The sequence below is a fragment of the Nomascus leucogenys genome, chromosome 14 (assembly GCF_006542625.1).
Source record: "Nomascus leucogenys isolate Asia chromosome 14, Asia_NLE_v1, whole genome shotgun sequence".
NCBI lineage: Eukaryota > Metazoa > Chordata > Mammalia > Primates > Hylobatidae > Nomascus > Nomascus leucogenys.
In genome coordinates, this window is record NC_044394.1 from 77267835 (window position 1) to 77295622 (window position 27788).

General features: G+C 43.7%; 1 protein-coding gene across 5 annotated transcripts in view; it reads left to right on the plus strand.

Moving 5' to 3' along the window:
• ST6GAL2 (ST6 beta-galactoside alpha-2,6-sialyltransferase 2) overlaps positions 1-27788 on the plus strand; it is an 82391-nt gene that overhangs the window by 22539 nt on the left and 32064 nt on the right. For 3 of the 5 annotated variants that reach the window (XR_004033322.1, XR_004033325.1, XM_030827644.1), the window contains exon 2: positions 19971-20970. Coding sequence is in view for 1 of the 5 variants with exons in the window: in XM_030827644.1 (XP_030683504.1) it covers positions 20028-20970 (943 nt within the window). In the remaining 4 variants the exon portion in view is untranslated. Of the gene's footprint in view, positions 1-19668; positions 19744-19960; positions 20971-27788 lie in introns of those variants that run through there. The other 2 variants (XR_004033324.1, XR_004033323.1) reach the window with 2 other exon arrangements.

Consider the following 27788-nt stretch of genomic DNA (forward strand, 5'->3'; position numbering starts at 1 on the left):
TGGCAGTGCCTGTAGTCTCCAGGGCTTGAAGTGCTGCAGAGAGAGAGGTTGGTTTTGGTAGAGGTAACAAGATTTACAGGATTGTGGTCAGACAGACATCTGTGGGTAGTTTGGAGATTCCAACCAGTGGGTTGAACATTGTTTCTGTGGAATGCAGTTGCTCATCTTCCCAGCCTCCTCTGGCTTTTACTCCCTGGATCCCTTCTAGTGCAGCCCTTCTAGGGGCATGCAATCCAAAGGAAAGTTTTGACATGACAGGATCATGGGCCACACCCCCCCCCCAGATTTCGTTTCAGTGAGTCTGGGATAGAACCCAGAAAGTTGCATTTTAAGCACACCTCCTTAGAGGTTCTGAGGCAGCACCAGGCACCACACTTCCAGAAATAATACTGTTTTGTAGCTTCTGTGCTGTCTTCCCAAGTAAGAGGAAAGAACACGCATGTAATGATAATAATATCTCTTCCTAGCTCCACATCATCTTTTATACCCAGTCTCTATTGATCCTCACAATTACCTTGTGAGATGTTCAGGGCAGTTAATTACTCTTCTTATTTTACAGTTGGGAGAACTGGGGATGGGAGAGGTTAATTAAGTAGTGCCAGGTCCTACCTTTAGCAAACGGAGGACCCAGATTTCTCAGTGTTTTGCAGGTGTATTTCCTTGGTTGCACAGTGCCCCATAGTGGCTACTGCCTACACGTTCTACAGGTGCCACTTCATGGTGGTCTGCTCTGGAACCAGCCTCAGAAACATTGTGCATTAGAAAGGGGGTCACCTGTGCTCCCCAAAATATCTTGAACCCCATTGGAATGATTCTACACACTTCACAGTGTGTAGTTTTGTTCTTGAGGTTCCTCATGCCCAGTTTCTGCAGCATCCTGTTTAGCTGCAGAACTCCAAAACACTCAAGAAGCAAAAATCCATGATCCAATCTGTTCTGTATCATTGGATGACAAGGAGCATATCGTGAGTGGAATAGATTTCTGTAGGTTGTAAGTATTTCGGTCCCTTTCCATCACTTAATGACGGAGAACAAGAGAGCAAATGTGAGCCAGGCAACCCGTCCTCTCATTCTGTGTCTGCCTCCAGCTAGCTTTGTAACCATAGGTAACTCACCTCGTTTCTCCAGACCACGGGCTCCTCATTTGTAGAAAGAAATTTGGAGTCCTCGTAAGGCTTGTCCCAGCTGTAACACACATGATGGCAAACTTCCAAGGGAGAAAAATATCCCCAGGAATACCATGTTCTTTAGCTTTTCTAATAGGAAAAAAAAAAAAAAAGACGTTTACATTGTAAGCAATGCACTCATGATTCTATGATTGTATTCATTTATTTTTAGGTTGGGAAAAATAGAAACGTATTTTATCAAATTAATTAGATTTAAAATAGCTCAATGATTTGTTTTCTCCAGCATTTAGTCATTTTCTTGGCTGATTTGCCCTGTCCCTTTCTAGAAATGTTTTTTTTTTCTGTGCCCTGCCTCAGGTTGGTGCCTGGATCATAAAGTACAGCGTAATAAAAATAAAATCCTCTCAGCCCATGCTTCTCACTTGTTTTCACTTAGACTGATATTTTGTTTTATTGCAGAATTGGGACTAACAATTTTACTCTGAGTTAAGCAACCAAGCCAGAAATGCTTTTTATTTTCTTCACATAATTCAGTATAAACCCATAGTAGCCATACATGGCTTAACTTGAACTTTACATTCTGAGAGAGCCAGAACATTTTTAGGGTATTTTTTTTCTTTGAAATCAAAGTAATAAGCCTACACCGTTCAGAAATGAATTCTAGGTATAGATTTTTGTCAAATTCATCTGACACTTTAAATAAATTTCAGACTGATGAATTCAGTGTTTGTTTGATAGAGATCATAAACATTTTCCTTTCTTGAAAAGCAATCTAGGGAGTATGTATTTGTACTGTAGTTAATGCTGTGTTAAGTCAGTGTAATAATATAGCTGCTGCAAACATTTGTAGAGCAAAGAAAAAAAGCCTTTATTTAAATCTTGCCAAGAGCAGAAATAAAATAAGCAAAAGCACACTGGAGTGAGGCAACATAAAGATTGGTACTGCTTCACGACTCTGGTGCAGCAGCATTAGCATCTCATTTAAGCTGCATATCATATACGGAATGATCACTCATAATTTCATGTCTGACTGTGTGGCTTCAAGAGATGTTTGTTGAGTGAATAAATGATTGATTAGTGCTTTCTTTTGTGATACAGAACTGTCATTTAATCAGCGTGGAAATTAGATGCAGATACCCTTATTGTAATTCCATTTGTATATTTACATGAGAGTATGAAATAAGAATAAATGAGGTTGGATGCCGTGGCTCATGCCTGTAATCCCAGCGCTTTGGGAGGCCAAGAGCGGGCAGATCACTTGAGGTCAGGAGTTCAAGACCAACCTGGCCAAGATGGTGAAACCCCATCTCCATCAAAAAATACAAAAATTAGCCAGGCTTGGTGGCGGGCACCTGGAGTCCCAGCTACTCGAGAGGCTGAGGTGGGAGAATTGCTTGAACCTGGGAGACAGAGGTTGAAGTTAGCCTAGATCACGGCCACTGCACTCCAGCCTGGGTGACAGAGTGAGACCCTGTCTCAAAAAAAAAAAAAAGAAAAGAAAAGAAAGAAAGAATAAATGAACATCTATTTTATTTAGTAATGAAATATTCTTGGCTGACACAGGCACAATGAAGACTTCACCAGTTATTGCCACTAAATTATAGGATCATGGAAGATAAGAACATGTTGTATTGTCTTTTTAATCCCCACCGTCTAGCACAGTGCCTGGATATATAATAAATGTCTAATCCACACACACACACACAATTATATATAAAAATGGGTATTCTCATCAAGGGGTGGGTTGGCAGTTTATATGCCATGACTTATTTATAAATTGGGAGAAAGAGATTTCCATAGGTCAGAGAGAGGTTAGGGCAGTAAGGAAAAAGGGCCGGGATGGGCTGAAATGAGAAGATAAACAGATTACTTGTTTAATATGGATATTAAAGCAGAATTCCTCAGGCTTTGTGATTCTTGGTGTCATCTCAGAGACACACAGTTTTTAGATGGTGTTTTTCTTCTCCTTTGCTGTGCTATTTTCCTGTGTCATCCTGGTTAGTTTTATGTTCATGGTCTGATGATTTAGCCACAATTAGGGTCTCATTCTTCTAATCTTCTTTTAATTTTTATCACTGACATTTCAAGAGCAGATTCAGGTTTCCAGCATTTGGCATGGGTGCCTCCTAAGTGTGTTAGACTATAAAACTGCTGAAGCCAGCAAAAGTTTCGTGCAGTCAATCAAAACAGGGAGGATAGATCTATGTTACTGTTTTCACTTTTCTCTTTTTCTAGTTCCATGCAACACAAAATAAACTTTCAGACATACTTCTAAGTTTCCATATCCATTGTATATGGTTGAGTTTTAGCCAAAACCGTTTGTGAGGGAAGGCCTTTACTGATCTGGGATGGGGATGCTGAATCCCATTGCACCTTATTCATGTAATTAGACGTGATAAAAACATTAAAATTATATTTCAAAAGTTGTTGTTAGTCTCTTTCATAGGAGCTTCTTTCCATATCACAATGTCTTTATGGAGTCAGTAACAAGTGGTTTGATCTTTATAAAGAGGACCTGTGATACAGCCATGTACCTGCCCGTGTTGCAGTGCATGGCGTACAGCTCTCATCTGCCTTACCCTTTGCAGCTCTTGTTTCCTTCATGTGAGATGCACTCCATCCCCAAGTACCTAACCCCTCACTAGCCATTTGTTCCCTGCTTAAATTTTTCTGCCTCCAAAAGACCTTCCCAGGCTCCCCAATTGAAATTATGCCCTAAGTCTTTTGTCTCACCACAGCACCTTAATCATTTCCTCCTCAATCTCCTTCCTGGACTGACTGAGTACTTACCATGTGCCAGGCACTGTTCCAGGCTCTGAGGATGCATGGTCAGCCAGAAAGACAGATCTCCCTGCAGGAGCTTAGAGCTCACTAGAGAAGAAAGGCAGTAAACAAATAAGCATATCCAGTGGCATCAGTACCAAAAATCCAAAGATGACCAAGAGAGGTAGAGAGAAAGGGATGCAAACGTGCTGGAGGGAAACCCTTACTGAATAGGTGGCATTTGAGCTAAGACTTCAACAAAACTAGGAGGAAGCCAAGCCAGGTTCTAGAGCAGGCTTGTCCCAGGCAGAGGGAAGGGCCCAAGCAAATGCCCAGGAGCTGTGTGAGCTGACTCAGGGGCAGCAAGGGGTCGGGTAGGAGGGAGCAAGGAGCAATGGGTAAGAGAAGAGAGCAGAGAGACAAGCAGGAACACAGCCTTGTAGGCCACGGCAAAAGGTGTCTTTTTTTTTTTTTTTAATTTGAAGTATAAGGAAGAATAATGGAGGGTTGAGCACAGGAATTGGCCATATTAAAGTTCCATTAGAAAAGTGTCACTCCGACTGCTGCATGGAGCATCTACAGAAGAAAGACAGGATAGAAACAGGGAGACCAGTTCAAAAGTTCTTCATAGTTCAGGTGAGAGGTGACTAGGTCCACATGGGGGCAGTGGAGAAGGCAACGCATTGTCAGAGTCTAGATGTGTTTTAGAGGTAGGGTTATCTGGGTTTGCTGGTGGTTGGGACTGGATGTGGTTGTAAGTGGAAAAAGGAATCAAGAAAAACATCAGAGTTTTAGACCTGGGCAACTGAGTGACTGGCCATGCTATTTACCGGATGAGGAAGACTAAGGAAGGAAAAAAAGAATAACAAATATTTGTTTGGACGTTAAGATTGAGATTCTCAGAACACATTTAAGCGGTGATATCACATAGTTTATTGATTATGTGGATCTGCAGTCCAAGGGAGAAACCAAGGGTATAGATATCAACATGGGGAACATCAGTATATAGAGAACACAGCACAATTATAACTGTGCATGTGGGTAGCAGATGTGTATTTTCCATCCACTTCCAAAAGTATTCAAAAATGCAACTTTATCTAAGTTCAGCTTAGGCTATATTTTGAGACCCCATTCCACTGAGAACAGGGAAATTTTACTGTCAATTCAGCCAACACTTTTAGGTGATTAAATAAAGTTGACATTGTAAACATAGGTTCTTTATTCTCCCTCTAATTCCTGGGGGCATAGACAGCCTCATGACATCAGGAAGATTGTCTAGTCCTTAGTAGCATCCACTTGCACATATGTTGTACTGTCGCAGCGTTGGCAGCCAGCCTGGTCTCCTGCTTTGTGAAGCATTACAACATGTGCTGCCGTCTGCTGCCTGCCCCCACTCCCATGCCTGCACACCTTCTTCTTTAGTTGTGCAGATTTTTCCTTCTTTGGGGCCCATCTGGCTGTCGTCCCTTGCCATTCTGAGCACAGACAACTCTGGCTCACACATTCGTCACAGTGCTTCCATTTCCAGTGGGGTGGGGAATTCCTGCAAGATCCTCACATCTAAGATTCAGAGGTGCAGAGTGGATCACAATCCCTTCTACATTCAATCTCCAAACTTACCTAGGGCTCTAATGTCCTCTTCCTCTTGGTGCTAGCCCAAGAGGGTTTGGTGTTGGCAGGATATGGGAATCCTCTTTGGAGACACTTGCTGGTATCTAGCTCATCTACTTCAACTCCCACTCTTGTTTTCCATCAGCCCGGAGATAATTTTTATCTTCCCTTGGCCAAAAGAAAACTGGCTTAGCAAGTATGCTTTCCATTTTTTGACCTTCCTTCTTCACTCCTTGAAATACAGCTTTTGAAATTAAAAGCCAAGAATTGACATAACTCCCCTCTGATTCCTTTGCCTCAATTATCCTTTAGGGCTGGGGAGTCTTGTGTTTATCACTATGAATGGAGGAAGTTTGTAGGGTAAAAGGGAATGGAAAAAAGTCAAGTAAAACTACACAGTATCCTGGAGAATTTGTATAATTTCTCTCTTTGCCGCATTACTGTCAGCTGAGTGCGGGAGTTCTTTTTGATTTTCTCAGCATTTTTACCTAGACTTCAATACAGAGCAGGTGCTCCAATGTCTGCAAAATGAGTAAAGTGGTTAAAAAACATGAGTAAAGTGAGTAAAAAAGTAAAATGAGTAAAGTAGGTGAATGGGTAGTGCATGATCAGTTCTGTGCTCATGTGTACACATGCGCACATATACAAAAAAGCTTTTATGCTGCTGTTCACAAGGGAACAGTGACTCCCTGGCCATGACTGGAGTTTATTGATAAGAAGATATGACAGCAAGCTAGTCCTCAGAGGTAGAAACCTCAGAAATTATTTTGTAATATTCAGAAATTGCTCATAATCTAGTAGTATCTTTCTTACTGGCATTGAAAAGTGAACACTGGACAAGTAGACTGGAGAGAAAACACCTGACCTGTGTGTACGTTATTCTTGTCAGCGGCGAGGCCTTGTTCTTGAGTGTCACCCCAGCAACCTCCTTAGGCCGTGCTGCTCACACCTGCCCAAAGAGGCCACTCAACGGACAGAGAACACTCAGCACAAGATGATCAGAGGGCAGAGCTGAAAGCCCTACAGTTAGAAATTTCTTTGAAGGGCCATATTTTGTATTAAATATTCAAGTTGATTTTATATTTGACTCCAGAACACATGTGTATATGTGTGTGGTTTTCTTGGTTTTGTTTTGTTTTGTTTTTGAGATGGGGTCTTGCTGTGTTGCCCAGGCTGGAGTGCAGTGGCACAATCTCAGCTCACTGCAACCTCAGCCTCCTGGATTTAAGCAATTCTCCTGCCTCAGCCTCCTGAGTAGCTGGGATTACAGGCACCTGCCACCACACCCAGCTAATTTTTGTATTTTTAGTAGAGACAGGGTTTCAGCATGTTGACCAGGCTGGTCTCAAACTCCTGACCTTAGGTGATCCTCCCACCTTGGCCTCCCAAAGTGCTGGGATTATAGGCATGAGCCACGGTGCCCAGCCGTATATGTGTTTTAATATAAAAATTAATGAGTTTCTCTCAGCCCAAGTCTTGTATTAAAATCAACACCTCATGGCTGGCTTTTCCAGTCACTTCTATGGATAATGTATCCCATCATAAAAAAGCAAGATGTTAGGTCATTAGCACCTTGGCATTTTCTTTGAATAAGGTCTTAAAATTCCATCCTCAAAAATAAAACTTAAGTACTATCGATACTACTCTACCACAGCCTTTACAAAGCCTTGCAAAGCAAACAGCTTCCATCTGCACATGCCCAGAAAAATGCTTACCTGTCTATGACTTTCACTGGCACCTCTGCATCTGCCAAGGTGATTTTTGTGTATACCAGGATTGTCTTTTCATTTACACCTATTTTATGAAACCAAAAATTGACCCAGATTCCTGTGGCATATTATTAAATCTAAATATTGACTGTTCCTCATGTCATGAAAATTGAACAAATTGGTAGAATATCTAAATTCAAAATGTTCTTGCCAATGCATTTTTTCTTGGTTATTTTCAACAACACTGGGAGGTGATGAGAACAGATGTCATTGTCAAATGTCCTTATTTTGACTGCCTTCAAAGATACCAGATCCTGTCCTAGCTTCACCATACAGTAACAAGCAGTGCTTTTAAGTAATTAATACCTCACTGTCACTCATTTTTCACAACCATAAAATGGGCTTGATCATAGCTCCTCAATCATAGGATGTGAGAGAAACTGAAATGGTAACTGCTCAGCACCATAGTTGGTGCCATGGATGTCAAACAGAGGAGGGTAAAATCTCAAGGGTATTAGTGAAAAAGCCAGGTGAAGCTTTTGTCCTGGAGGTGAGCAACAACTTGGGCAGCCAATCCTCCCTTTTCCCTTCCACATTCAAGTCTAGATCTTGAACAAACCCATTTGAGGGACAGTTTGGGTCTACAGAGACTCACACCATGATCCACGTCTCTCAGTGGACTGGGGACTCCTTTTCTGTGGGAAGGATTAAAAGGTGGAGTGAGAAGCCAGGGTTGTTACCCTTGGTTTGTCCCTCAACATGGAAGGAGGAGAGATGCCATTATCCCAGACAGTTAGGAGCCAAGATGGAATACGTGAGTGCTTAGCTCAGCCTGCAGGCATACAGCAGAGCTGGGATTTTTACATATTTATTGTTCATGGGAATTATACTTTATTTGCATTTTCTCTTTTAAAATATGTTATTCTATGACAACTCCGTGAGGTTGGGATGCTCTTCATTTTACAGAAGATGCAGCCAAGGTGCAAAGAGGTAAAGAAACCTGCCCAAGTTTACATGGATAGTAGAAGTCACGATTGTAATCCTTGTTCCACCAGAAGCTCAGCACTCTGTGAAGCTTTCATAAACCATTATAGCATTCAGTAATTCTTGTCTTGACTGGTCATGTCAAGACCAGAAGAAAGCTTTAACTAAATCTGGAGTTCAGTGTAAAATGTTAGATGTATGTTTTGTGTTACCAGATCAGCAAGAATTGTCACCTAAGGGGATTGATTTGGAAATAGAGATGTAAATATAAATGATTTATCTTATTTTAGAACTTTTTACAACTTTTATTACAACTTTATTTTTATAAATTTTTATTGTTTAAAATTATTGAATACTTTAAATATGTGGTAAAATAGAAAAACTAATATAATAAGAGTTTATGTACCTAGATGTAACACATATTAATATTTTGCCATATTTACTTCCAATTTTTTCTTTATAAGGAAGGAATTCTTTAGTAATGAAGCAGGCATCCGCTCTCTCACTCATCCAAACCCCTTTCCTCCCTCCTCAGAGGTAGCTACTAGGTGATTTATATTATGTGTTTAAACATTTTACATAAATGGCCCAGTTCTGTATGTTTGTTTTGCAGCCTCTATTTTTCTCTTAACTGTTACACAGGAAGTTTACCCACAGAGATGGAGCTAAGAGATTTAGCTTTGCTTTATCTTTTTAAGTGTAGCTCTTACCACATAAAACACCATTTCCAAAGAGAGAAACAAATGCCATGTGGGGCCTTTGCAGTCATCTGAATGGGTGCCCTTAAGCACCTTTTCTTCCCTGGGTTCTTGTGAGAGGCCTCACTGGTCTGGACTGAAGAGAGATTCTGGAATTTGAATCTATAGTATCCTTTCATTCACGCTTGTTACTCAAGAATTTAAGTACTTCCCAAGAATGAGGTCACTTCTCCAAGGGCAAGGTATCATGTGCTATATATGCCACCTTATGATAGACTTAATAAATATTTGCTGAATTATAGCAGCATAAATTACAATAAGCTGATTAACACAGTGAACCCATTAGAAGACATTTATCAGATATTCAGCCCCTGACAGGGTTACTTTTTATGACTGAGACACTAGAGAGAGATCTTTATTTAGGCAGGCCTCATTCTGTGCTTATTAGCTTGAGTCAGACACTCGTGTTTATCTAAACCGGGGCATGTCAGTTTATGGTCAGTTAAAGAGAGGTGCCTCCTGGTAAACCATCAAGTTTATACACATGGCGCCAATACAGTATATTATAATACATATAATGTAACATATAAATTACTGTATGTAATAGATATTATTTAGTATAATATACGGTAATATCGTACAATACAATACACTAATATACAGCGAAATCCATGCGTGTTATGCCACCTTTTCCACTTTTACAGAATTTCAAAACCTGGACTGAAAATATTTATTGTGCTCTCTTTTTGGGCCAAGCACAGCGCTAAGCACATTACTTTATTCATTCATCTCATGAAGCAGTGATGATCTGACAACTCACATTTGACGAAAATGAGGCTTATCCGAAATCAAGGCTTATCCAAAATTATGCAGCTGCCAACAGGGCTTTCTGGTCAACCGTGCATGGCCTTTACTCCTCAGAATAGGTGGCATTATCTGTCTCACTCTGTAACACCCACTGAAAGAAATGTGGCCTCTGCTGGTACAGAAGCCTCCTTGTAAAAGCCACCTGCTGGCCACCTGTGCTTTTACCTCAAAGCCCACTTCACATTTTAGGAGTTCACCTAACCTTTCAAGTCTCAATGGCAGGTATACATCTTCCATCTTCTTAGTATTAGCCATCAGGACTGAAGCGAATTTACAGCTCCAGTCATGAGCCTTGGCACATTTCTGGTATGAAGTATAAATATTTGAATGCTAATTATTGTAAAACAAACAGGCCATTGAGTCCAAAGCAGATGAATGCTGTTTCTGGAAGCCAGCAGACCCTAACTAGTAGGCAGCTTGTGTTGTGTCTCTGCACAATCACTGATAGATGTCTGGAATCATTTCCACCTCCCCCTTCCTCAACTGGGAGCTGCCCAGAGTGGCTCACATATGTGAGTCTTTGCCTTTTAAATTAGTTCCCATCTGCCCTGTCTCTTGAGCAAAAACCCTGTACTGCTGGAATGACCTGACCCAGAAGGATAATGGTATCATCTTCTAAGAGCAACTCACCCTTGTCCAGCCCCAGCTCACCATGAGTCTGTCCAGCATACACATTCTCATCCCTGGCACACTTGGCCCAGGCATTCCACTGGCTTGAAATCACTGATTCTCCTCCATACCTATGCATCCTTCGACGTCCAGCTCTGGACCTCCTCTTCTTTGAAGCCTTCCAGGCTTACTTTAATCCATATTGCTTGTCATTTATTCAGCAGTCCTGGGACCATGCAACAGCAAAGGCAGAACTGTTTTGCCTTTCTACTGAGGTAGAAAACCTCTGCAACTATGGGCCTAACACCTGTAGTCTCTTTGGAAATGTTAGTAAATTGGTAGCCCATTCTGCCTAGGCAAAATCCGCTTGGCAGGTGTCCGAAGACTAAGCTATCTCTGACGAAGGCAGGGCATGCGAAAGTATGGATTGTAAAGCCTAACTGGAAACATCATTTACTCCAGCAAACAAAGATACAGATGTCAGAGGATCACTTGTTCTGCTAAATGTAGGGAGCTGGAGTGAAATTAGACATAGTACTTTGTGGCCAAAAGGAAAAATAAATCTTATTAAAATTTTAAGGCTGGTGCTTGAGTTGACCCCAGCAATTTTTTCTGGCTTCGTGTTCTAGTGAAAAAAAGACAGGGGCTTTGGGACAGTAAACCAGAAGGGAACCACTTGGAGCTTTCATAGGCCTAAGGAGACAAATAGCGTTTACTAAGGAATTTGTTGTCAAGAGTAAACTGAGATGAGGAATTGAGACAATGTGAGTGAGGTGCTAGATACAGTGCCCAGCACAGCACAGGCATTTGGCCAGTGGCAGCCTGGGATACCTTTGCTGCTGGTGCACCCACCAGCCCCGACTCCTGCCACAACTGCTGTTAATGACTCAGACCTAACCCTACAATAGCCTAACCGTGATTTTGCCTGGAGCCACCTAGACACCTCTGCCAGGATGAGAAGCACAGTAGATGAGGAACCCTTCCCCTCCTGAACCAACCAACAGCCCCTGGTCAGGCAGTGCCATTACAGTATATTTCCCCCACTTATTTTCTTAATTTCAGACATTCATCGATTTCAGGAATATTTATTGGGAACCTTCCAGAGGCCAGCCCACATTGGTTGGTGGGAATACAAGAATGAATAAGATGTAGTCCCCGCCTTCAGGAGCCTTACAGGCATCCCCATTGTGGGTTACTAAAACATCTGAATTTCACATTAACCGGAAGCCCAGCCACCAGTGTTTTAAACTTATGCCTCAACCAAGGGCACTGCTGGGTCGGCCAGCCCTAGCAGTGCCCCTCCTAGCAGGTGGGATTGCTCCAAGCATTCTGGTGTCAAACAGCGCCATCACAAGGAGGGGGCACTGCCTGCAGGGGTCTGCCCTTCTGAGGAGGCAAGGACTTGGCAATCCCGCAGGACTATACTCCTTAGAGAGGGGGATGTCCTCCTGCTACCACAGGCTCCAGGCTCCGCTGACCTGGCCGACCTTTTTCTTTCTGTTCTTCTGGACATTAGCTTAAGAATGGGCAGAAACTAGAGGGATAATGAATAAGGGAGTGCCTCCTTGGTGTTCTGCCTTTAGCAGTCTGGAGACTTTCTCACATTTACCAAAAGCAAAGAAAGAAGAGAGAAGGGCCCATTTGTAAAAAGTGCCAATAAGGGTGTTAAGAGATAAAAGAATTCCAGCTGAGGGAGGTGTCTTCCTCTTTGCTGCAGACTGGATGTTTTCTTGGATGTGTGACAGGAGCTAATTTTAGAAAAAATGATTCTCAAAAGAAAATGACTCCTGAAGACCATTAAGATACACGAGTATCTCACCACAGCTCACATGCTAAATCCTCTTTATTATTTCAACATTAAAATAAATACTTAGACTTAACATTAGTCCAGACAACTCTTCGACACAAAAAAGGACGTGAGTGTGTCTCAGACCCACAGAAGACCTGGCCAGCTGGCAATTAATAGCAGACACATCAATCAAAATGTGAAAACAAAAAAAAAGAAAAACACTCTCCAGTCAAGAAAATGGGCAATAAAGCTTGTCAACCACAAGGCTTAAGAGGGACATCGTTAAAGTGGTAAGACCTAGAATTAACTTTTCTTTGCCCTTGAACAAAATAAGAAGTTAGCTGCATTAACCTTAAGCTGCATTGTAATGTTCCTCTGTGGCAGTGTTTACATTTCATAGTTTCATCTGACAACTCATAATAAATTGTGCCTTTTGGAAAGTGTGATTTCTCTCAGAACAATTGGAAGGAGAATTTAAACACTGTTTTGTGCTAGTTTGACTATCCCTAAGAAATGTGACTCGTGTCTTTGTTTGGGCATTAGTGTTTAAGATATGGGCACTGACCTTCCTAAGCAAGTGGAACAATCACCGTGATTTCCAGCAGTGGGGCACTTTTGATTTTGCCTCTAAAAATAGAAGTTCCCTAGAGGCCTGGCCAGAAAGGGCAGAGAACAGGGAGAAAGAATGGAAATGGAAAAAAGTAGTCCAAATAGGCAGAGAACATCCACTGGGAATTCAAACCTTTGCATTGCCGGGTAATAATGTTAGAATTGCAGTGGAAAGGAAAAGAAAGTCACACCCAATCGGGTATGAGTATAATCTTGCCAGTGCTCTTCCCAGGGGAAAACTGGCAAGAACTCGACAGCCCCAGTCACTTAAACCATCGTAGACAAAGCACATGTGAAGGTGTGATTAAGGAACACTTTCCCATTGGTGCCTGGGGACAGATGATTTGCCTGATGGGCCTCTTATATCCCCCGACGTCATTTATATCACACCAGCTAATGATGGGATATGTCAGTGAGTATTACCGATGACTTTCTTTAAGCTGTATAATTATAATATTTCAGATATACTATATCAGAGGAAAAGATGTGTTTTCTCTTGCTTAGCCAAGCCTTCCTATTAGGCTTGTGGTCATTTCAAGGAAAACAGTGATCCAGGGCTGTAACACTGATGACGTCCCTTGCCTCTCTCTAACCTGGATTTGTTACAGATACGCTGATGACTGAGACCCATGATGCAGATCGTGATTTCTGTAGCATTTTGCTAGCAGAGGATTTGACGTTGCCTTGAGACTTAATCATTTTGGAGAATGTTCCCTTAATTGGCAGCAGAAGGTTTGCAGCTCCAGAGGCTGCAGTGGAGGCTTTTGGATTATTAAAAGTTGAGACCTAATCACAAATTGAGGCACTGCAGCAAATCCACTCCTTCCTATTATTCCTGTGCATTAGGAGCCACTTAAGCTCCACCTAATGAAAAGTCTTCATTCTTTGCATTGTAATACTCCTTTAAAAATGCTCAGAGAGCTTCACAAATCCTGCCTCTTTCTACTTCCCAGCACAGCAGGCAGAGAGAGCAAACTCTGCCACAGGGTCCTGGCACCGACACAGCCCCCTCTATCCTGCCATGTGCTTCTTCTCCTTATTTGTGTCCTCTGACATCCTCTCATTCTTCTCCCTTCCTTTCCCGTATGTCATCTCCCCATGACAAACAAGGGTAGTTTCTTCTGGGTAGAAACTAGGCGTTTTCATATCATGGAGGCTGTGTCTGTGTTGATGCAGAGAAAAACACAAAAGCCCTGTAAAATATTTAAACCTGAGCCAATGTGAGTGACCATGGCCCAGGGAACAGTCTTAGGAAGTCCTGAGAACGTGTGCCTGAGGCAGTTGGGTCACAGGTTGGTTTTACACACTTTAGGAAGACAGGAATTGTAGATAAAATCATTAATCAATACATGAAAGGTGTGCATTGGTTCAGCCTAAAGTGGTGGGATATTTTGAAATGCGGGTTTATAAGTCATAGGTACATTCAAAGATTTTCTGATTGGCAGTTGGTTGAAAGAGTTAAGCTTGGTCTCAAGGCTTGAAGTCAATAGAAATAAATGCTTGAGTTAAGAGGGGTTGTGGAAGCCAAGGTTCTTGTTATAGAGATGACGCCTCATAGGTAGTGTCCTTCAGAGAGGATAGGTGGTACATGTCTCTTTTGGGACCTTAAAGGTGTTACAGTCATGTTTAATCTCTGCTAGGTCCAGGAAAGGCCTAGAAGCGGAAAGATAGGCTGCATTAATGGAGATTCTCTACCAATGCAAATTTCCCCCACAAAAGGCAGCTTTGCATGGCCATTTCAAAATATGTCAAAGAAACATATTTTGGGGTAAAATATTTTGATTTCCTTCAAGGTCTTCTAACTTTCACGTGATGCTATACCACAGTCAGGTTGGAATTTGATATCTTATCGCCACAAAGAGTTTGGTCAGCTTATGATGTCTATTTTAATATTAATCCTGGTCAGTTGTGTCCAAATATCAAAGGGAGAGGGAGTATATGGAGGCCTGTCTGACCTCCCTTCCAGTCATGACTGGAAATTCAGTTTTTCAGGTTTCTCTGGGGTCCATCTGGCCACAAGGGGGTCTGTTGGGTCAGTTGAGGGGCTTAGGAATTTATTTTCAGTTTACATTTGTGTCAACCTTAAATAATGAGGTTCAGGAAATATGATTAAGTACAGAGTTTATTTGAGCGCAAAGCTTGAGGCTGGCCACCTGGGAAAGCACCAACTGCAGATTAATGGGTTCAGTGTTTCCAAAACGGAGAAGTTAAAGTTTCAATTATATAGGCAGAGTCAGAGAAGTTCCAGCAGAATCACAGCATTTTCCGTACAAGACCAGGTATATATGCCACAGCTGTTTGATTGGTTACAGATTGTTCCATTTTAAGCAAGAATACTTTATTATTCCATGAGGAGGTGCAATGATCTGAGAGGGTCTTATCTCTGGCGCTGCTTGGTCTTTCTAATTATTTACGGGAACAAAAAGGCAGAAGTTGCAGCTGTCTGATGCAGGCTGCATGGCCACATTCCTCCCAAGGCTCAAGATAATTTTGAGTTCCAATAGCTTTAAGTTTGAATTATTTTAAATTTGAATTATTTAATTTTACATCTGGTAATTTGAATCCTGCCATGAAATTTCTCAAGTTCACCTTCTCAGGTCAAGTTCCTGCAGCTTCTTGACTCGTCAAACCAAGGTCATATTAGATTATCTGGTGTGGGGGGCACTGGCTCTCAGCCCCAAGCTCTCTAGGCCAGAGATTTTGAGCTCCTCCCAACAGGTCAAAGCTTTGTTTTTGTTGTTTCACTTCCCACCACTGTGCACACATCTCGTCTTTGCCTCTGTTTTTGAAAAATATTTTCTGGAGCAAATGCTGAAATCAGAAACCTGCATTTCTCATTTTTTAGTTGCCCACCAGAGCTGTTGCTCAGTGCAGGGAAACCAGGAAATGGTGACTACCAGTCAGAAACAAAAAGACTGTCTTAAATCAGCTGCTGCAGCCTTGGTATTCCCAGCATGGAACTTCTAAAACTTTTGGAATTTCCTTAGCGATAGGACTGTTTCATTTTGCTAATGAGGGAACTCACTTTGTGCCCCCAGATAGCTTCAGCTTGGGCTCTGATCACCAGAAAGACCAACCAGATGAAATTGCAGGGTTTCAGGAGGCTGAGGCAGGAGAATCACTTCAACTCGGTTGGCGGAGGTTGCCGTGAGACAAGATCGTGCCACTGCACACTCCAGCCTGGGCGACAGGGCAAGACTCTGTCTCAAAAATAAAAAAGAAAAGAAAAAGAAAAAGAAAAAGAAATCGCAGGGTTTGAACTTTTTGAACTTTGGGCTGCCCAACATCCAGGGAGAGGAGTGGCACTGGAGATTAAGTTCACTCACATGGCCAGGGATTTAATCAATCATGCCTATCTAATGGGAACCCTAATAACAACTGTAGATTTTGGGGTTCACTGGAACTTCTGGTTCATGAACACACTGATGTGCTGAGAGGGCGATACACTCAGATTCCACAGGGAAAGAGCGTGGAAGTGCATTTCCCCCAGATCTCACCCTGTGTGCATCCTTTACAATAAAACCATAGCCATAAATATAGTACTTTCCTGACTTCTGTTAAATGTTAGCAAATTATTGAACCTGAAGAGTGTCCTAGAGTCTGGGGATTGGTAGTTGAACGGTGAGTGGCTTTGAGTAACTTGTGAGTAACTTGCCCAGAACCACAGAGCTAACAAGCAGCAGATATTACATGCAAATCCACACAGCTGGCATGTGAAACGAGGGCAGTCTCCTGGAGGCCTGAGCCCTTAACACATGGGGTCTGCACTAACTCCCAGTAGCAAGTGTCAGAATTATGCTGCAGTGCACCCAGTGGGATGCAACAGAATAACTGTTATTAAGGATAATTTTGCAATTCTTATAGAAGTCTTGAAGTATTAGAAACAGCTTCTAGACCTTTATATTGGTCATTACAGCTCAAAGCACTGTCCCTGGGTGGACAGGTTAGACAGATCATGTGGAAGGTGCTACTCAAAGTGTGGGCCCGGACTAATGCACATCCACAACTGTTCATTACCAGTTCTTGGTAAGATGTTTACAGAACTTGAGAGCAGGCGTTCAGAAACTTTTATAGCAATTGGACAATGCCAAGACATTCAGAAATGGAAATATTAAAATATCACACAGTGACAATTTGGGGGAAAAATTACCCTTCACCACAGATAGTTTGGGGAGTGTTAATTTAGAAAATATAGCTTTGGTTGGTATGACCAGATGGAATCAGAACTTACTGTGAAAGGTGTGAGCCATAGGATGAAGCAGATGGATTTGCATGTAATATCTGCTGCTTGCTAGCTCTGTGGTCTTGGGCAAGTTACTTAATTGCTCTGGGACTCAGTTCCCTCATCTAGAAAATGGATATGACAGTATTTCCTATCTAATTCGATGCTGGAAAGACCAAATAAAATAATCCAGAACAAGTGCTAACCACAGACCTGTATATATAGCAAGCTAACTGCGGGTATTATTCTACATTTGCTTCTTGGCATCCGTGGTTCTGGCTTGGATAAAGTATATTCTGTCTATGTAGGTTTGATGTATTACTGTATATAGAATCTATAGCCTTGCTCTCATGTGAATACAAAATAAAGCAAACACTGTTTAAAAGCCACAATTTATACATGTAAGCGAATGTTGCATTTTGTAGAATCCCTCTGGGATGCTACAGTCTTATCTGAAAATGTTGCAATTGTTGGAAGCATTTTTGGGACTTCTCTTTGCTTAATTTTTCTTTTTAATGATTATGGGTACAAGATAGTTGTATATGTTACTGATGATTTTGGGAACTTATTTAACATTTCCATTAGAACCTGTTCCAATGATCTTCTGATGTAACAAATCACCTTAAAATGTAGGAGTTTACTCAGCATCATGCAATATGCCCTTGTAACAAACCTGCACATGTACTCCTGAATCTAAAATTTAAAACAAATACATATATAGGTATATAAATCTATTTATACACATCTATACATATCTCAAACCAAACAAATAAAAAATAACTTCGTGGTTTAGAACAACAGTCTATCATTCTCACTCACCATTGACTGACTGGGCTAGACCGGCTCTCCTATCCGGTCTTCCATGGGGTTGCAGTCAGAAGTTGGCTGAAGATGGAGTCATCGGAAAGTGCAACAGACTGGACATCCAGAATGACTTCTTTGTGCTTCACATTTGATGCCTGGGCTGGGATGGCTGGGATGATTGGAATAGCTTGGGGCTGGCTGGGTATCTCTCATTCCATGTGGACTTTCCTAGCTTGGGCTTCCTCGATGCATGCTGGGCTAAGCTTAGGGACGTGTCTTCACTGGTGTCTGGCTTCCCCCCAGAGTGAATGTCCTTAGAGGCAGAAAGTGGAAAATGCGAGACCTGGGCCTGGTAACTGGCATAGTATCACCACTGCCATATTCTACTAGTCCAAGCAGTCCTTGAGCCTGTCCTTATTTAATAGGGGGAGACACAGAACCTGCCTCTCTCTGGGTAGAGGGTCAAAGAATCTGTGTCCACCTTTAACCTGCCATAGAGCCACAAAAGGAATGTAGTTTTCTTAGTTTAGCATGTCCTTTCCCACCAGCGACATTGTATGACTTCCCAAGGTGACCACACTGAGGTAGGAACATTCATTTTTATTTCAGTTCTTATCCTTTTGAGTGAAAACACAACTGGGCCATGCCCTACATGCCTTTGTGTTTTGGCATTGGTCAGCCTGTACTGAGGAAGGAGTGTGGGGGTCACACATTTCCCCTGGCAGACCCTACCCTCAGAATCACCCTACTTTCTGAGTATCTCATTTCTACTAACGACTTCCTTGCAGTCTGTGTTGCCTCCCTGCACTCTTCTCTGCCTTACGTGCCACCAAGGACTCTCCTGAAAGCCCATGGAACCAATGCATAACTCCTTTGCTCTCAGAACTTCACTCTCTCCCTATTTCTTATACGGCATGTGCCCCAGACATCCAGGTAGGCACTCCAGACCCTCCGCAGCTGGAAGAGGATAGCTTTCCAATTATGTTTTCCCCAAATGGTCTTGCTGCTGCTTCCAGCACCCCCACCAAAACACCCATCATAGCCACAGACACACAGGGCCCTTTGCAAAACACACACACAAATGCAAGCTTACATCACTTACCCAGCCAATATTTATTGAATATCTGCCTGTGCTTGGCTTGGTGCTCAGCTTGAAGTTCCAGCAAGCTTAGTTATTATTCCACAAACATACCTTAGGTTATTTTCCCTTTCCAGGACTTTGCTTAAGTTCCTGAAGTTAGGAGCATTTCTTATTAATGTTTTATTGTTTCCTTTGGTACCAAGTGCTGTGCTACCCACATAGCAATACATATTAGTTGCAACGCTGTACAGAGGAGAGGTTCATTCTCTTTCATTGTATCTTACTTTTCATCTCTGCCCCTTTTGTTACCCTTTCTCTGAGTCTCATCTACAATCAGCAAGCTCTCTCCTCATCTCTTCTCCTATTTAAAGTTTTAATGTACTTCCCTCTTATCTCACCAAAAGTTCACGGTAAGGGTGAAGTAGGAGGGTAGTCTTGGTGGCATTGTTGAAGACAACAGGCACCCTGAAATAACATTCAGCCACAGACACAGTCACTGAAGCATTGCTTTATTCAGTGCCATCGGCGGACTTCTGGTATGTTCTAGGCAGCCTTCCAGACTGGGGAGAACAGGAAGAATCAGATATGGTTGTCACTCCTTAGAAGTGCACAGCAGCGCTGCTGTAAAATCTATGAGCTCTGAGCTTTTGGTGGTCTGATAAGCAGACAAAAGAGGGCAAACCATGCTTACCTCTCTGGCTTTGCTTTATCAAATTGGAATTTTATAATCTCAGAAGTAGGGGGAACTTGTGGGCAGGGGCACTACTGTCAATTAAAGTGGGAAGGCAATCGTGTCCCTGAGTCACATGGGGAGGATTTTGCAAATATGCACTCATCCCCTCGCCTCTCTCCAAAGACTCACCTGAGATGGTGAGATCCCTTGTTTTGCAGAGGTTGGTGGGAGGTGGGGGGGTGGGGAAGGGGGACAGATATGACACCTGGATTTAGCTAAAACTCCTGGATGATTCTGGTTTCTAGTGCCCCTTCCACAACCCCACCCCACCACCTACAGAAACACTGCTCAAGATAGAATGTCCCCGGCAGCATCTGAGCAGACGCCCCATGTTGGCTAACTGTGCTGTCTGGCTGTTTTTCAGGTTCATTCTGCCACCCATCTGCTTTAAGACACAAGGTGCTGACCACAGAGACCTGCCATGAAACCACACTTGAAGCAATGGAGACAACGAATGCTTTTCGGAATATTCGCTTGGGGGCTCCTCTTTTTGCTGATTTTCATCTACTTCACCGACAGCAACCCCGCTGAGCCTGTGCCCAGCTCCCTCTCCTTCCTGGAGACCAGGAGGCTCCTGCCGGTGCAGGGGAAGCAGCGGGCCATCATGGGCGCCGCGCATGAGCCCTCCCTGCCTGGGGGCCTGGACGCACGCCAGGCGCTGCCCCGCGCCCACCTAGCCGGTTCCTTTCACGCGGGGCCTGGAGACCCGCAGAAATGGACCCAGTCCCAAGATGGGTTTGAACATAAAGAGTTTTTTTCATCCCAGGTGGGAAGAAAATCTCAAAGTGCTTTCTACCCGGAGGATGACGACTACTTTTTTGCTGCTGGTCAGCCAGGGTGGCACAGCCACACTCAGGGGACATTGGGATTCCCTTCCCCCAGGGAGCCAGGCCCGCGGGAGGGGGCTTTTCCGGCTGCACAGGTCCAGAGGAGTCGGGTGAAGAAGAGGCACCGGAGGCAGAGAAGGAGCCACGTGTTGGAGGAGGGCGACGATGGCGACAGGGTGTACTCCTCCATGTCCAGGGCCTTCCTGTACCGGCTCTGGAAGGGGAACGTCTCCTCCAAAATGCTGAACCCGCGCCTGCAGAAGGCGATGAAGGATTACCTGACCGCCAATAAGCACGGGGTGCGCTTCCGCGGGAAGCGGGAGGCCGGGCTGAGCAGGGCACAGCTGCTGTGCCAGCTGCGGAGCCGCGCGCGCGTGCGGACGCTGGACGGCACCGAGGCGCCCTTCTCTGCGCTGGGCTGGCGGCGCCTGGTGCCCGCCGTGCCCCTGAGCCAGCTGCACCCGCTCGGCCTGCGCAGCTGCGCTGTCGTCATGTCTGCAGGCGCAATTCTCAACTCTTCCTTGGGCGAGGAAATAGGTAGGTCTCAGCGCGGGGACCAAGTAGCCCCGTCTTGAGCCAGTGTGTCCCTGGGGGCCGGTTCTTTCCGCGCGCGCCTCTGGATCTCTGACGGGGCAAGCTGGGGTCTCCGCAGCAGGTGTTCTTAATATTAGCTGGAGATTCTTCAGGTGCTTTCCCATTGCTGGCACAGAATAAGTCTGTCTGGGGTCACGGCAGAAGTGCTTTTCGGGAGACTCTTAGAGCAGGGATTTGGGGAATGCTAGGGAGCAGGAAGGGTCCTCCCCATAGCTGATGCCAGTAGGCAGTGGAAGGAAAGCGCCGCCCTTTGCCCCCGGCGTCCTTCTCACTGTTCAGACTTCGTGTCCCATAGAAACCGCAGTCTGCATGGATATGCCTCCAGGCTGTGGCTCCTGAAAGCCTGGTGAACCCATCCTGCAGTAGGAATAAGGGAAGGGAACAAGGGGAGGAAGCAATATTCGCAGGAGCTGCCCAATCAGGGCATCAGCTCCAAAGAGCAGGGTGCATGAAGATAATGTTGGTTACTGTGGGCTCCGAGAAGAGCCCAGCTGCTGTTGGGAACATCTTTCCCATGGGAGAATAAGTTCTGGCCTCCCAACTGTTGGCGCAAATCCAACCTTTGGGGCACTGCCAGTGCACCTACCAGGGACCTTCTCCAAGATGGTAAATAACATGCAACACCTGGGCTTCCTCCCTCCCTGCCAGGCTCTGTCTTCACATCCCTGTCAAGAGCCCTGGAGCACATCTATTTCCCAGCTCCTGTATCAGTCAGGGTTCTCCAGAGACTCACACCAGGAGGATATGTGTCTATACAGAGACAGAAGGATTTATTTTAAAGACTTGACTCTCATGATCGTGAAGGCTGGCAAGTCTGAAATAGGTAGTGCAGGCAAGCAGGTGGGAAACTCAGGCAGAGTTTCTGTGTTGCTGTCTTGAGGCAGAATTGTTTCTTGTTTAGGAAACTTCAGTCTTTGTTCTTAAGGCATTCACCTGGCTTGAGGAAGTGCACCTGCATTGTGAGAGTTGTCTGCTTTTCTCAAAGTCTAATGATTTAACTGTTAATCACATCTTAAAAACACCTTCCCAACAACATCTAGACTAGTGTTTGACCAACCAACTGGGGACTGTGGCCTAGCCAAGATGGCACACAACAGTAGCCATCACTATTTCTTCCTAGTTTTCAAGTAAAATACCAGTTCTAATCTTTTTTGATTGATGGGCGCATGGCAGGGTTCAAATACATTTCCCTCCTGCAGAGTGGTGTAGGTTCTGCACCAGATGGGCCTGCATTGGCCCTCCTCAGAATTCCCCTTCCTTGCTGGATCACATTCATTTCCCCACCTGCCCCAGACTCTCACCCTGTCTTGCCAGAGATACCCAGGCTCTTGTATTGCCATAGCTGGGCTCTCCCTCAGCAGTTTCAGATCCCTTTGCTCCTGGAACTCCCCCGCCGTTCCCAGGCTAATTCCATTGCTACACCAGTCAGCAAGTGGCTTAGCCCTTTAGGCTCATTCATTTGACAAATATGTGTTTAGCCCCTAATATGTGCTTGATTCTGTACTAGGAGCAGTAAAACAAATGTGAATCAAATACAGCATCAGCCTCAAGTCCAGTTATAAAACAATCATGTCGTGTACACTCTCACAGTAGGCGGTGTTAGGGCATAACTGGTCTGGAAGTGACATTCAGGGAGTGTTGCTCCCTCTTTGCAAATAAGTAATCTTTGTTGTCTTCATTTTAAGCGGATCCATTAGTTGTTCTGTGTCCTTGAAGAGTGGCCCATGTTCTGTAGTTCTCTTGGAATAGGGTGAAGCCACACTGTAGGCAGGCTCAGAAGCCCAGACCTCACCTCAGCAGAAGTCCTTGGGCATGAGGCTGAATGAGAAATATTCTTAAAGTTAAAAAAAAAAACAAGATAGTGAGTCTGGAATCAAGGTCTGGGGTCCCTGTGTCCCTGTGCTGACATTACAGCAGACTCATAATAACACAGTCCGTGTGTCACATAAGCTTGTAGCCAAAGCCGGAGCAGAGCAGCCTGCAATTTATTAAGAAGAAGCAGTGGTTTAGAGGTCCCCGGGGTGAAATAACACCACAGTTCTTTCTCATTTCTGAGGGCCAATATTAATAATGTGGAGAAGGAATTTAAGTATTATGCTTGAAGCAGGCAGTAACTTGCTTCCGGTTTGGTTTTATTTTAAACACCTCTGCATCAGAGGTGAAGATCTGAATTGCTCTTGCATGTCAGTGAGCAGTCCCTTGTTCTTTATTTCTGCGTAAATATCCCTGACCAGAATCTTGTAAACTCTGTTTAGAATTTGGAAGAGAATGTGAAAGACGCTGAGAAGTCCGTGTTTCTGGGAAACTTGAAATGCCAGTTATATCTTTGTTAATTTCTAGTATCCAAATCTAATTTATTTGGCATGCACTTGCATGAGTCTTTATGATTAGAACTGTAGAATCACAACTGAAGAACATGCCTGGAAATTTCTTTAAAATTCTCTTTATTGTTTTGTCTAGGGTCCTTTGGATCAGTTTGTGTATCTACTATTTTAAGAACTTGTAACCATAGCATGGCTCAATTTGTATAAACAAAAAGTTTCATTTGTATAAGTTGGTATCTCAGCATCAGCAGTGTACATGCCAGGTGCTGACCTCGCTCCTTCCTGTTCACCTGAATATATATGCAAGCAAACCCACATAATTATGAATGGCTTGGAGAATACAAACAAACTCTGGCAGCAAATTCCTTCAGGCAGCTTAGAATACTGGGGGCATGCTGTAGCTAAATTCATGTTGGCCCCTAAGTATCTACTTGTGAATTGGGTAAATGAACATCAAAAGACTTACCAAAGATCACGATCTTATGAAAAATTGAAGGCAGAGCTAGAAAGTATCTCAGATGATCAGTGCTTATCAGCCCTACCTACGCTCTGCCAGGAGGACCCCTCTCCACTCTGATGTCAAAGGGAGACCCAGTCAGTCTCAGGTTTGCTTACTGGCTGCCCTTTTGCTCCCTCTGGTGTTTGCTCCACTGGCAGTGCAGCCCCCATCCCCCTACCCTTCTGTTGGAACTGAGTCACACAATGGAATTGGTTTTGGTCAGAAAAGTAGAGGAGTTGTAAACACTTCCACTATGAATATGTTATTGAAAAACAAACTAATTGTTTTGGAAACCTGGATCATTCTTTCCTAGAGTCATAAGATGATCTGTTTTCACCCATGCATATAAGCAATAATAATTTGCTTCTATGCAGTGCTACTGGCATTCATGTGGAAACATGTTACAGAGGAGAAAGGTCTGCTCTGAACCACCAGTAATAGCCTTCATGTGGGAAACCAAGATCTGTGTACTTGAAACTCAAATTCTGGCAAGTGCATAGGAAATGGGACACGGAGGGAGAGACTGGGGGTGGGATGCATAGACTGGTGGAGAGGGCTTGAGATTTGACATGTCTTGTTACCTTTTAAAAAAGCAAGAAAGAAGAAAGAAGTCCATATACTCATCCAATTAGTATTATTTATTGATCACCAACTCTCCACCAGATCCTGTGCTAGACACAAAAATGAATAGGTCACAGGCTCAACTATCCATACCAGCACACTTTGGTGGTAAACAGACAATTCCAGTGTTGTGGGTTGGAGAAGGACAGAGAGATATGTAGGCTGACAAGGCAGAAATGACAATGGATTCCTAACTCCCCTGAGGGCTGGTAGAGAGAAGAGATTGGTAAAGACTGCTCCAGGGAGAGGAGACCAAGCTGAAGGCCCAGCATCATATGGAAGTCAGAAACAGCATGTTGTGCTGGTGGTGAGAACTACAGGGAGTACATGGGCTCTTAGGGACAGAAGAGAGAAGCAGGCTTGGAAGGCAGATCATCTTCCTGGATGCCCTTGCAAGCCACTCTATGAAAATTAGACTTCACTTAATTGAAATCATAGGTACCACTTATAGTACAGACAAGGCCTCGTTCAAAATGCTCTTGTTTTTTTCTTGTTTGTTTGGTTTTTTGTTTGTTTTTTTTTTTTGAGACGGAGTCTCCCGCTGTTGCCCAGGCTGGAGTGTAGTGGCACAATCTTGGCTCACTGCAACCTCCACTTCCCAGGCTCAAGCAATTCTCCTGCGTCAGCCTCCCAAGTAGCTGGGATTACAGGCACGCACCACCAGACCCGGCTAATTTTTGTGTTTTTAGTAGAGACGGAGTTTCACCATGTTGGCCAGGCTGGTCTTGAACTTCTGACCTCAAGTGATCTGCTCGCCTCAGCCTCCCAAAGTGCTGGGATTACAAGTGTAAGCCACCGCGCCCAACCCAAAATGCTTCTTATGTGCTAACTGTTGTAAACCTTACAACCCTAAGTGATAGATAACTTTGTTCCCATTTTACAGATAAGGAAATGAAGGTACCTCCAGTCACATGTGCAGAGCCTGGATTCAAATCCCAGTCTGGGTCTCCAGAAACACTAGCTCTCACCCCTGTTCCCATGATATGCAGCCATTGCAGATAGTCACTGTAGAGAGATCACTCCAGGGCCTGGACTTGAGGGTGCAAGGGAAGTACGTCAAGAGGTGAGGGTTACAGGTCCTGGGGAGAAACAGGGCTCCCAGGGTGATGGAGCTCCCAAGGCGATGCTTTGTCCAATCCCAGGCAGGCCATTCTTTAGTGACTGGAGGCTTGCTCTCCTGCTGTTTGAATTTTCTCATCAGCATAGGAGAGGGGGATGATGTGGTGAATGGGGCCTGGGGCAGGGCTCCTTGAAGGGCTTTAATTTTCCTTCCATGGATGCACTTGTCTGGCTCCATTCTCAAGGTCAACGCAGCATGGTTCTGGCCTGGAAATGCCTTCTCCAGAAATGAAACTTGACTTTCTTCCCCTTGTATTTGCTGTCTGACCTATTCCTTTTTTTCTAAATATGAATGGACAGCTTTTATTCTCACAGTGCATTATCAAGGCATGCACAGCCAGGTGTACGTTTACAAAACATGTCTGTGTGACAGACAGTCTCAGCGCACCCTCCCTTTCCATCCCAACCCCACATTGCTCATAGAGGCTGTTCAGAGAGGGCTTGCACTGGGCCTAGCCACAAGCCTACATGACCCTGCCTCCCTGCCCTCTCCACGCAGGTGGCCTTTTAACTCTGCAGACTAATACCACCTCCAGAGGAATTACACTGCATTATCTTTCTGTGCCCTGTGCCTCGTGAAGTCCTTGGATGGTTTAGAGCACAGCTCCACAATAAGACAATGGGCATTTAAATGCCGGGATATTTTCAAGGGTGATGCAATTAATTCAGATTTATTAGTCAAATAATAGAAATGCACCCACCGCTTGAGGCCCTTGGCTAGGCTGTGTCTGAGGGGCGGGCAGCGTGGTTTGGAGAGAACTGGGATTGAGGAGTGCTGGCATCACACTTCCTCTCTGGCTTGGGGCTGACTCCCTCCCAGCACCTGCAGTCATCTCGCTGTCTGGAGTCTCCTCTCACTGTCTGCAACCAGAGGGTTGCCCTAGCTTGGCAGTTGGAACAGTGAGATATAAGCTTACCCTTAGACTTTCCAAGGCCCTTTCGGGGGTCCATTAGAAAAAACTATTGTGGTAAGTGTACTCAGAGTTCTTTTCCTTTCAGTTGTTGACGTTTGCACTGGTGGTACAAACACAATGATGCATGAGACTGGGGCTTCTTAGCACAAGTTAGGGCAGCAGAACCCAAAGCTCAACTTTTGAATACAGGTGTTTTTCAGATTCAGTGAGACACATGGGGAAATAAGAGAAAAGCACTTATGTGTGCCACTTCACAAAGGAAAAGCCCTTGGGTAATTGCATTGTGAGCCAAACTAGCCACTTTTTTCATGAAATACAATTTTAACTTGAAAAGAAATGTTAATTATTCAGACTTGGATATTTGGCAGATATATTCTGAAAAAGGAATCAAGCGAGCCTGTCACTTTTAGGAAAATAACTGATAGTATTTGTTGCCAATGATAAAATTCAAGCTTTGAACCATGAACTTGGAAGTTTTCCAGACTTTAAAAACTGGTGAACTCCATGGTGATACTAATCAATGTGGTGTTTCAATTCTTTTTTTTTTTTTTTTTTTTTTTGTGATGGAGTTTTGCTCTTGTTGCTCAGGTTGTAGTGCAATGGTGCAATCTTGGCTCACCGCAACCTCTGCCCCCGGGTTCAAGCAATTCTACTACCTCAGCCTCCCGAGTAGCTGGGATTACAGGCATGCACCACCACACCCGGCTAATTTTTTTTTTTTTTTTTTTGTATTTTTAGTAGAGACGGGGTTTCTCCATGGTGGTCAGGCTGGTCTCGAACTCCCAACCTCAGACGATCTGCCCACCTGGGCCTCCCAAAGTGCTGGGATTACAGGCATGAGCCACCATGCTCAGCCAGTGTTTCAACTCTTTATAACAAAATGCATCACTATTTGGAAGATCTGAATAATGTGTGTATATATATATATATATCACTTATATATAACTATGCCTAGCTGATAGTTTCATTGTACAATATTATACAATTATGGATGAGTGAAAGATCCATTTTAAGAGAAAAATAGACCACAAGTTTTAATGTAACAGAGGACAAAAAGTTCATTGATAGGTTTCAGATTCCAAATTATAACCAACCCTAAGAAACTAGCCCTTGTAGAGTTTTGTTAGGTATCAGAGAAGAATATTCACAGTTCTTTGGAAGGACTCTTTAAATAGCTCTCTCAATTCAACAATGTGTCTGAGCCTTCATATACTTCAAATAAAACAACATATTGCAACAAGTTGAATTCAAAAGCAGATATGAGAAACCAACTTTCTAAAAAAC